General features: G+C 49.3%; 1 protein-coding gene across 2 annotated transcripts in view; it reads right to left on the bottom strand.

Moving 5' to 3' along the window:
- The window catches only part of srrm3 (serine/arginine repetitive matrix 3), a 105,444-nt gene that overhangs the window by 50,728 nt on the left and 42,537 nt on the right, over window positions 1-12,179 (bottom strand). For both annotated transcript variants that reach the window (XM_035434707.1, XM_035434708.1), the window contains exon 2: window positions 4,728-4,957. In XM_035434707.1, the coding sequence (XP_035290598.1) occupies window positions 4,728-4,945 (218 nt within the window). In that variant the 5' untranslated portion in view covers window positions 4,946-4,957. The remainder of the gene's footprint in view (window positions 1-4,727; window positions 4,958-12,179) is intronic.

Below are 12,179 nucleotides of genomic sequence, written 5' to 3'. Positions count from 1 at the left end.
GTACCAAAATGTTCATGCTTTTTTTTCCTTAATAAAGAATTCAGTTTCTGAAAAACTGTCTGTTTGCTGGAAATATAACCTGCTTTTTTTTTTTACAGGGCAAGCTATAATTACATACCCATTAATTATTTCACACTGACTGGGATATGATGGCTGGTAACACAATTAAAGTTTCAAAGAATACCTGCACATTTAAACACACGCAGTTTGACTAATTAAGTGGTTGTTTAAAGCACATTTGCAATACGACCCCTGTGAAGGTCATAGAGGCTGAAGAAGGGGTTGCTCCCCGCCCCCACCCCCTCACCCCCTCCCCACTCTCTGGGCTATTTAATCATGCTACAAGCGCAAGTCCATGTGCTAAGGGTAGATAGTCCCTTTGTTTTAATTCATTATCGTGTCATCAGCTAATCTCCGTTCTTTCGCTGGAGGGACACGCCACTATTCCCTGCGGCCTGGGCGGAATTCAAAGCAGGCTCCCGCACACTCGGGAGAGCCCGGTGGCGCGCGAGGGTAATCTGCGGCACGGCGAAGGACGTAAACGAGCGCAGCGGCAGCCTCCGCTCTCCGGGTCGCACGCACACAGCCGCCCGGGGGGCCGGACGCCCGGCGCCTCATTGGCTGACCTCCGGGGACGCGGCTAACGCGGCCTGTCCTGAACCGTCGTCGCGGGCGACGGGCCGCCGCCCCTTCGATGTTTCCGACAGGAGACCGTCCGCGCCTCCGACCCAGCGGCCCCGGGATCGGGGCGCCCGCAGGACGAGCCCGTGCAAGGCTCCCCGAAATCACGGCGTCTCCGAGCCTCGGAGGGCTAACGAGCAGACCCGCTTAATTGGCGCAGGCTTTTAATTGGCTCCCAGGGCGACGCGATCGCACGCGCTAGACAATTAATCCCCGCTGTTAGCGGTGCGGCGGGTGGCGCTGGGGGCCGCGGGCAACGGAAGCCGCCGCGACCTGCCTCCCGGCCGAATCTCCCAGCAGCCTCCATCCTGCGCGGCAACCACTTTACATCCTCAGCCCAAGAAACCAGGCGCCAGCCATGTTAATTGCACCTAAATGTCTCTGCCACTTCTCTACTCTCTCTCTCTCTCTCTCTCTCTCTCCCTCGCTCTCTACCTCATTCTCTCCATTTCTCGCTCTCTTTCTCCCTCTCTCTCTCCCCCTGTCCCTTTCTCTCCTTTTCTCTCTCTCTCTCTCCCCCTGTCCCGTTCTCCCCTTCTCTCTCCCCCTCTGTCCCGTTCTCTCTCTCTCCCTCACTCTTCCTCTCCCTCTTTCTCCCTTTCTTTCTCTACCCCTCTGTCCCTTTCTATCTCTCTTTCTCCCTTTCTCTCTCCCTCCGCTTCCTCTCTCTCCCTTTCTCCCTCTGTCCCTTTCTCTCTCCCTCTCTTTTTCTCTCTATTTCCCTTTCTCTTTTGACATCGTTCCATGCTACAGGCATCAGGGTCGTGTGTGAGGTTGAGATACTCAGCCTGCTGACAGACACAAGACAAACCGCACTTTAAGGGCATTGGCTGAGGTACAGTAAGACCGGCCCCTCCCCCCTTCTGCCCAAGCTCTATTCAGATGCTATGTCTAATTGAGTTATTCCACCATAGACGACTCTATGTGTCACCTAACCACCAGAGCACGTTCCCCCCCTCCGGGAGCGACGGTCTCAGCGAAACTCTGCGTTAATTAATACTGGCAGAGGCTTGATTGCAAAGCAGCATTTCTGAGAGCTATCCGAACACAATACACGCTTCACATTACACGCAATGCTAGATATCAGACACGTAACAGACAGCAAATGCATCGAGCCAGCAGCTACTCTTCAATCTTATTACGAGGCTAACGCTAATTCTTTTTTAAACATGATGTCCTAGGTATGTACTTAGGTACGGCCACTGCAGGTATGGCTGTCCACTTTAATTAAGGCACTCCTAAATAGGGGTGCAGTCACTGGACTGTGGCTGTAGGGCCAGAGCCTCATATCTGCTCTTAATTAGGGGGGCCTCGGGGACACGCCGCCGCTGGCCGTGCGCCATATGGGCTCTTTTACGTTAGCCGCAGAATGAGGGCAATTAGCGAGCGGGGCGGAATCGGCGGCAGATGGCGGCGTCGGCCTTCTCATCCGGACGTCCGACCGTCGGCGCATCAATCAAGCGGACATCCGGCCCCGCCTTAATGAGGCGTGCTTCATTCTGAATTGGGGTGGGGTGGGGTGGGGGGGAAGGGGGTCTCCTTCTGAAGGGGTGCTGCGAAGCACACAAAGGGACAGGTGCACAACCGTTTTCCGCAGCGCTGTCGGGAGCCAAATAAGCCGTGCGTTAAACAGGCCAGGGGAACGGGGCAGAAGCAGCGGTGTCATCGCACCGAGTGCTTACACTCAGCACCTAAAGGGGGGTGAACACGTCTCACTCAATCCTGAGACAACAGCTGCAGAGTGGGGGGAAAAAGTATAAGTGCAACTACAAGCACGGATACAGGCACAAGGCGTGCGTCGGGCACAGATACAGGTACCTGCACAATTACGCATACAGATACCAACACCATGTGGTTATGTGTACAGATACAGGTACCAATGTCTTTATGTGTACAGATACAGGTACCAATGTGGTTATGTGTACAGATACAGGTACTGATAAGATTATGTGTACAGATACAGGTACCGATGTGATTATGTGTACAGATACAGGTACTGATAAGATTATATGCACAGATACAGGTACCAGTGTAACTACAGATAAAATACAGGATCCAATGCCTTTACATGTATTGACACAGGTACCAATGCAAGTATAGGTGAAATGCAGCTTCCAATGCATTTCACCCGATTTTAGAGATACATGCCATGAGCATTATTTATTAAAGTATATAATAAAATAAAAAATGTAAATTCACATCTCTCGTAAGAAACTCCTGCACAGAATGTCTATAATGTCTCATAAAAATATTATTTTAAAAACATTCAATCACTTCAATATGACTAATATTACTATCCCTTCAGGATAGAAAAATATCTAATAACCTGGCATAGAAGAATTACTGAATTGATCTACTTTCAGACATTTTACACTGAATTTGAGTAATTGTCGTAGTATATTGTTGGCTGACAGGGTGTTTAGAGAATTTGCCCAAACATTTTTTATTTCATGTCAGTCCCGATTATGTGAAATATGTGACACCGTAGGGTAATGTGCGATAACAGGATTAGCCCGTCTCCACCATCGCCATGGTTTCAGCTGCAGCGCTGCGTCCTGAGGGTCCGTTCTTCGTAGTGCTGCACTGGATCGAGCGGCCGTCCTCAATCGATCTTACTTAATATAACTTTCAAATAATAAATTCCCCCCGTTCCCTTTTAAGGGGAGGGACCAGCCCAGGAACAGGGGCGCGCTTCAAAAAACATCCTCAAGTGACTCCTGGCGTGGAATCGTGAGAGACCTTCCCCTCGTGAGTCACCGTTGTGGCAGAAGACGTATTACCGCTAATGAAATTAATGAAGCCGAAAAGCTGGACTTCATCCATCTCGCTTCTCAGGCGGTGAAAACATGCATCATCATAGGAGGCCCGACAGCGCAATGTTGTATCGGACAGGGACACTGTCCTCTGCAGGGGGGGATTATGGGATATTAATATAAGTGATGGGATGGGGAGAAATTGTGATGGGTTAAACGGACCGTTTCCTTGTAGCCCAACCCGTTGTACATGGACACTGTCAAAAAGCGTTTAAGAGGGATGCCAACCCCTGCTCCTGTTCCCCTTTTAAAACTGGACACACTATCCGTTTGCAATTGAGCCATTATTATGATTATTATTATTTTTCTAATTGGGATTTAAGGCTGGCAGTAGCCATTTAAAATCACAGCAGGCCTGGAGCAAAGCTTCATGCCAGGATTAACGGGTGGATGGTCAAAGCTTGTCCTTAATTAGTTCTTCTTCTTCCATCTGGTTCACCCTGAAACCTCTTAAGATGCAAAGTGTGGCCAAAGCTAATGAGCTAATGTTTGGTACAGCACAAATGAAATGGCAGTCTCAACACAAATCTTTAGTGAGGAAAAATCTGACACCAGGCCTGATCTAAGCCGTTCTTTCTGAGATTTTTTGGGGAGTTCTTTTTTTTTTTTTACCTTACTTGTCAGTTTATTTTTTTTTTTTAGGAATTCAGGAATGGTGTTTCTTACATTTCCTCTTTTCCCCCATTCCCTTTGTAAAGCAGCATTGTTAAACAGTTTCTCTGAAAAGTGCGGAACAAATAAAATTACACTGAATTGAATCGAAGCAAAAAGAACACAGTGTTCTTAGCACCAGAGGGACCAAGGCTGTTTTATACTGAGAGACGGAACACAACTGAAAACATATGCGAGTGGAATTGTGGCTCAAAATGGCTGTGGTCCATAAATCACACCTCTTCTCCTTGCGTTTTTACATCAGAACTGAAGCTCTCTGATCATAAGATTGCGTTTATAGATTGTGCTCATCATGATTTACTTCCGTCTAGTTCTGATAATGCATATTGCTGTATTTATTCTTCTTTGCTGTTGAGCTTTAACTGCTATTAATAATTTCCCGGACAGAAGTTTGAGTCATCTAGCTGTGGCCTGAATTGGGTCACTTATCGTCCTTACTTTTCGCACTTTTTTAGTGCGAAAAGTTCTCTTTTCTGTTCAAACACGATTTTTAAACCTGTGAAGCTACCCGCGAGGGTGAGCACTGAGTGGACCCACGGCCCGCATTATTTTGAGACTCACCCTTGCTCCTCCATCATCTCCTGCAGCTCCATGCACTTGAGCTCCACCCTCCTCTTGCGCTCGTGGTCCAGGATTTCCCGGTGCGCCTTCTTCACCAGCACGGGTTCCGGTTTCGGCTCTTCCTCCCCGTCCGATTTAGGCCGGCCGCCGGACGCCCCGGGCTGGGGGAACCCGTTGGCGCTGTCCTGGGGGGAAGGCACCCTCGCCCCATCGTACATGGCCCCGGCGCGCTGTGGGACAAAGAGGAGGTGCGGGGGGGGGGTCAGCGGAGGTCGACGGGCCCCGACGGGGTCGGCTAAATGGGACCCGACAATCCCCCCCCCCCCCCCCCCCCCGGGGGAAAAACAGCCCCGTTAATCCGTCTCTCCCCCCCCTCCCCAGCTCCTCGCTGTCCTTTCTCAGGCTCCAACCTTGCCGCTCATACGGAGCCTTCTCTCCTCATTAACAGCCAGCCGAAAAAAAGGTACACAAAAAAAAAAAAAAGTGGGAACACGACACCTTTAAATAGTTCCACACACAAGGCACAATCTGTCCTCACCTCTGCTTCTGTGTGTCTCATTTGTGCTTGTTAGCGCTAAGCATCTCAGATCTAACACAGCAGAAGATGCGCTTGTGTGCGTATGTCAGAGGAGCGAGCTGTAGGAGGTTGACACTTATTGCCTCAGATTGGGCGCTGCTGCAGTGCCTCTCACAACTGCGCGGTAAAACTGGCCCGGGTTATTCTGGATCACAGGCCAATGTCCAGCCCTCACCATCCCAGCGTTGCACTGGCAACAGTCGCCCGGGGCAGAAAAAAGCAGGGGGAACAGAACCCATCACGTTGAACACAGGAACACGTCGGAGACCTGGGGCGCGTTTGAGGGAGACAACAACATGCAGAGCTCCGTGGCGTCTGAGCGGAAAAAGTCATGATGTTGCAGTCCGAGTGCTCTAGCTGACCACAGTTACATGTGTGCTACTTAAAATATATTGACATCCATTTCCTTCATAGGCTCATAATTGCCAAACAAAACTCCAAAATGACGTCCCTAATATGTATTGCATTTATAGTATGTTATGTTTAAAACTGAAATAATTGACAGGCAGTTCAATTGAGCTTCTTCCTCTAACACAAAAATAACTCTTGGTCTCAAGAATGTAAAAAAAAAGCCATGAAAAAAAAACATGTGCTTTGAAAATCGGCAGCAAGGGCTTCCTTCATTCATTCGCCTTCCAAAGTTCATGACTCGCGTTAAAATGATGGACTGGGTAACTAACAAACCAACTTTTGACTTGAGAAAATGCATCCTGAAGTGAATGAGGAAGTGGTATTGAATGGTGCCCAGTGAACAGAGAAATTCTCTGTGCACTGTTCTGGCTATTGAGCACAGCGGGAGGGCTGATGGAAGTTCAGTTGGTTTTAAACCATGGACTTAAGAAAAAGAAAAAAGAAAAATACATTTTTTTTTACTTGATGGTGCTCTGTATCCCACAATTTTTGATTTGTAATCTAACAATTCGTATGTCGTTAAAGTGCATATTCTCAAGTGTATTTTATACATTTTGGTTTCACCATGTAGAAATTACGGCACTTCCCCCTCAAATTCCCCCCATTTCAGGGCACCATACTATTTGTGACAAATGGCTTCACGGGTGTTTCTAATTAGTCTGGTGTGCTCCTTAGTGCAGGTAGAAGAGCTTTCAGTATCAAGTCTTGATTCAAGGCTTTTGATTGCCTGTGGAGTCTGTTAATGGTGTTTGCCAACATGCAAACCAGAGCTGTACGAATGAAAGTTAAAGAAGCCATTAAGAGGCTGAGAAATAAGAAAAAACAGTCAGAGACATATGCCAAACCTTATGCTTTTCGAAATCAAATGTTAAGAAAAAGAAAGCACTGGTGAGCTCATTAATCGCAAAGGGCCCGGTAGGCTAAGGAAGACCTCTGCACTGATGACCAAAGAATCTTCCCCATAAAAAAGGAAAAAACCACAGACACCTGTCCAACAGATCAGAAACACTCTTCAGGGGGCTAGGAGTGGATGTGCGAGTCACTGCTCTCCACAGAAGACATCACAAACAGAACTACAGAGGCTACGCTTCAAGTTGCAAACCACTGGTTAGACAAAAAACAGGATGGCTAGGTTACAGTTTGCTCAGAAGTACCTAAAGGAGTCCTCAAAAAAAGGCCTTGTGGACAGATAAGACCAGATGAGGCCAGTATCACTTGTATCAGAGTGATGTCAAAGGCAAAATGTGGAGGCAAAAAGGAATTGGTCGAGATCAAAAAATATGTCTTTGTCCCAAACCGGTAGCATAATGAGTAAGGAGCTGGTCTTGCGACTGAGTTGCTAAGGATAAGATTTTACACTGCAGTACACACATATACATATACACGAACATGAAACAGGAGTGTAGTACAAGAAAGGCTTTTTCATAACATGGGAAAAAAGCTTGTCTATGATGGTCAAACATAATGAAACATCATGTCTGACTATACATATCTGCTAAAAATACCATGGGTGTAATTGCTGTCAGAAATATGTATGAGAGAACAGGATGATCGTAGAGGCTGGGTGGGGGAAGCGACCTCGCAAATGAGCTTTCTGGTTCGAGAGCAGCATCGATGTGAACTGATGAAGACGAATTAGGCAGTCACGTCCAATGGCTGAGAATGAGTCCCGAATGTGCTTACGGGCCCCTTCCACACAGAAGCGAGGCGACGGGTCTAATGAGGTCATCCTTCACGGCGGAAAAGGGAAAACAGACCGAGCGCTTAATCAACGCCGTCGTTCGCGAGCCTCGCGGCGGGGGGGGGGGGGGGGTGACGTTTTCCCGCCGGGCCTCCACCCGTCCGGTCGTCGCTCCACCGGGTCGCGACTCGCAGGGAACGCGACCCGAGAGAGAGCTCCCCGCTGTCCCGGCGGCGGTCACCGCTCATCGCGGGCGGTCGCGTTTCCGTTCCTCGAGGAGCGAGCCCGCCGGGCGTACGTAAGATGGCGGGTAAACCGCGCTGGCCTCGAAACGCTCGCGCGGTCCGCGCGCCAATCCGAACGCGATGGCGAATGTCTTCGTGTCGCACAAATAGCATTTTAATGGCCGAACAGGTGGCGACAGCAGGCGAGATCATCGCCGGATCTATTTATACGTCGAATCCTGAAGCGCTCCGTACACCCGGACGTCACTCCTCCCGAGAGAGCGCGACATTCGCGCGCCGAGCTCATTAGTGATCGTTGGCTTTTGCCTGAAGACGTCTGGACTTACACAACACGCTCACCGTGCGTTTGACGGAGTCAAGGCGAGGTGACTGCAGAAGATTGTTTTTGCCCGACAAACTCCTTGAAAAAATATGTCCTCCGTCACGTAACAATGCAAATGTGTTCAGCGCCTTGTCAAAAGTCAAGAGGGTACAAATGTCTAATGAAAAATAGCACACACTTCATTACCTAATTGGAACAGTTTATTAGAGTGCGATGTGCTCGGTCTGAAAATTTATGCTGGATGAGGTTGGGTCGACGTGCAAAGGAGGTTAGGTATCTCTGACATACCTTCATTCATCTTCTATGCATTGATATACACGATAGGAGTCTACACAATGACAAATGAAAGACATAAAAAAGAACCTTTTTCCAAGTTGGTGGTTAACAGTGATGTTAAAAACCTGTTAAGTTTGGAGCTGCAGTGAAAAGTCAGTTGTGCGCCCTTCGGAATAAGGATGGCAGTGCCTGGCGCACCCTTCACTCATCGGTAATGTTGGGTAACCACCAGAGAGGATTTAAGCAAGACCGAATGGGGTGCAGAACGAACGCTATTCTGCATGCTAATTACGTACAGGCGCAGCAGTTCTGCGGTCTGAGGCACAGCATAGCCTGCGGTGACATGCACACACACACAGCCTCACACATGCATACGCACAGCCTCACACATGCACAGCCTCACACACGCACACACGCACAGCCTCACACATGCACAGCCTCACACATGCACACACACACAGCCTCACACATGCACACACACAGCCTCACACACGCACACACACAGCCTCACACATGCACACACACACAGCCTCACACATGCACACACACACAGCCTCACACATGCACACACACAGCCTCACACACGCACACACACCGCCTCACACATGCACACACACCGCCTCACACATGCACAGCCTCACACATGCACACACACACAGCCTCACACATGCACACACACCACCTCACACATGCACAGCCTCACACATGCACAGACACACAGCCTCACACATGCACACGCACAGCCTCACACATGCACACGCACACAGCCTCACACATGCACAGCCTCACACATGCACACGCACACAGCCTCACACACACACAGCCTCACACAGCCTCCGCGTGCCAGCGGCATTCAGCACTGTGTTCAGCACTGCGTTCAGCACTGCATCAGCAGTACAGGGGAGCCTAACTACACCCGACAAACCTGCCAAACTCACGAATGCCGGAAATAAATAAATGTGAAGACGGATAAGACGCGACCGCGAATAAACAAACAAATAAACGAAGTCGTGATTAGCACGTATAAAAAGAGCCCCATCTGACAAAGCGCGGCGTCGACATCTGTGATCTGAAAACAAACGTTAGCAGTCCTCAGTCCATTTCCTTTTGTTCCACTAGGGGAAAGGCGAAATCTGTTTCTCCTCATGCACGTAAGTAAAGCGCTTAATCATCTAATGAAGTTGTCGAGCCGAGCTAGCGCTCCTCAGATCGCAGATGCGGCGAGGCGGCGGCACGAGCGGCTAACTGCACCCGCTTCCACTCCACCGGGACGGCAGGGCTCTCTAAAGCCATTGAGGAAGGAGCCACGATCTCTCTGCCACGGTTTCAGCGGGAGACCCAGTTTAGCGGACGACACGAATGAGTCAATGACCCGGCCACATTCGGTACACTGTCGCTTCTCATCCAATGGCAGCGGGTGGAAATGAACAGCGGTCAGAGATAACCCAAGAGGACCGGACAGCTTCCGTTTATTACTTGCTCAACAAAACAAGTACTAAATACGCACCCAGCAAGCACTATCCTTCATACGGTAATTAATCTTTCAGAGAGAACCCGAGAGGTCCACCTAGAGTCAGCAGATCGAATAGAGGTGAATGCGTAGGTACGCGCATATTCGCAAATGAGCCTGCACACGTACGTACCTATGCATGCATGCAGTATTTTTTAAAATAACAATGGAGCAAACAAAACTTCTGAGAGGATGCCAACAGAGTCACCAGCTGTGACACCGTAACCTTCCTGAGTGGCCTTGCACATCAGAGAGTGGAGCAGAGCCAGACTGAGCCCTTTGAAGGGTCTCACCAATCAATAGGGCCAAACTTCTCTGCTAATTACGCTTATGGCCCAGGGGGTGGGATGTGGGGGTCTTTGTAATGACACCTTAGGGATGAATAAATGGGCAGGGGGCGGGGGGCGGGTGGGGGGGGGGGGGGTGGCTATGATAGAAATGACAGGCAGATGATGAACGCACAATGAATATGCCAAGAAATATTACAACCCATTGTGCTCCTACTATAATTTGGTATCCGCATTAAAAAAGTGGTATTTTAATTTAAGTGGAGGTGATTCTGAACAATGAATGCAGTCAAATTTGCACCGTTCATTCCTCCGTCTAGTAGGCTACATCATTAATAAAGATTGTAACCGAGGGCAATTCATTAAGCCAGGTTAAGTTTAGTCTTACATCATCTTAAATGCCTTTCATTAAATCAATACAGGTGGACAGATTGGTTTTGCCAGTTTCGGGGAAATTAATTTAGCCCAAAGCAGAGATGAACAGGAGTGTAATTAGTCAGTGAAATGTTCTTTTGAAACGTTCTCTACAAAGCTCTACATTTAGCATTAAATCATGTAAGAAAAGGCAAGACGAAGAAGAACAAGGCGGAGGAAAAATGAGGAAGGACACTGAACGCACGTCCAGTTTGTAACTCTGTATTTAAAGAATAGAAATTCGACCGCCACAATGAATGTGGCCATTTGTAACGATCGCTGTTCTGACAAGAGAATGTGCCTCCATCTGTGATAAAGGGCGGGGATCCATTTTATTTTATCGCACTTATTTACAACTAATGGCAGACTAATGAAAAAACAACCGCAGGGCCCAGCAGAAATACAGGAGTCATGAGAAAGGACAGCAGCTAGAGAGTTCTTTTTTTTTTTTTTTTCCCTCTCCGGCAGTTCAGATTGTTCTCGGGGAAAATCCCTAGGGGAAGTGGCCCTCCTGTAAAGCATTCTGGGATAGCTGGGTAATTACATCCTGCTGGACCCGCGGCTCTCTCCTGCAGGTCCCCTGCCTCTCCCGCGCCGGAGCGACATTTTTAGCAGCGCGGAGGCAGAGCGCAAACACATCATCGGCGACAGCCGCCGCACATATCATAGCCAGTTTTTAACGGCGCCCATTTTTCTCACCAAAGCTGCTCCTAGCGCGTTTAAGGTAGCGCAATTCCCCAGCGTTACGGCGCAGTGTGTCTTCCGTCGCGGCGCGGCGCTAGCAGTCTTAAATACAACAGAGGGTTCTCCCTTACTCTCAGAATCCAGTCTCAGCTTACGCGCAGAGACTAGGGGAGGGTACGCACAGAAAGGGGCTACGGCGCCTGCATCGCTACGACGATCCAGGTGAAAACACCTGCTACATCGTAGCGCTTCTGTTCACGGTGGCAGTTCAGCTCAGGTGCCAGAGAGGGGTAAAAAAAAAAAAAAAAAAAAAAAAAAAAAAAAAAAACACGCTCATATCCGTTCTCCGTGTTGTATAACGCGCGCCCACGCGAACCGGGAGCTTACGCCGTGATCCCACATCTGGCGCTTAGCCGCCGCGGTTGTTTAAGCGGACGAGTGAGGGCGAGGGCTGTTTGGAAATACCAGAAAGCAGATTTGGGGCCCGGGAACAGAAACGGATGGCCGGCTGGAGTGAGAGTTCGGAAATGAATGTTAGTCATCGCCCCCAGGAAAGAAAAAAAAAACTCTCTCTCTCTCTCAGCGTGCTCTCTGACACGGCCTGGCATGGGGAGCGGGGGGGGGGGGGTGGTGAGAGAGTGGGCCTTATTTAATGCAGGCAAAGTCTCCGGCATGAATACAGTGCTAACAAGCGCGGGGCTCCTGACCTTGGAGGAAAGACACAGCGAGGAGGCAGACATCTGGTGAAGGGGTTTTTTTTTTTTGTGGGTGTCTGTCTGTGTGCGTGTGCTTTTGTGTGTGTGTGTGTGAATCTGTGAGTGTGTGTGTGTGTGTGTGAGGGAGAGTGTGTCTGTGTGTGTGTGCGTGTGTGCCTGTACGCAGGTGTGTGTGTGTGCGCGTGCATCTGTGTGAGCGCACGTTGGTATGGGTAAGGTACACTGGGCTGAGCTGTATTTGCGGGTGTGTCTCAAAGTGGCCTTTCTGTTTACTTTACAGGTCACAGCTGGCACTCGAACCCACAGTACCTCCCCTCCATACTAATACA

The sequence above is a fragment of the Anguilla anguilla genome, chromosome 9 (genome assembly GCF_013347855.1).
Source record: "Anguilla anguilla isolate fAngAng1 chromosome 9, fAngAng1.pri, whole genome shotgun sequence".
Classification (NCBI taxonomy): domain Eukaryota; kingdom Metazoa; phylum Chordata; class Actinopteri; order Anguilliformes; family Anguillidae; genus Anguilla; species Anguilla anguilla.
Note: the sequence above shows the minus strand (reverse complement) of the source record. Positions and strands in the feature narration are given on the sequence as shown.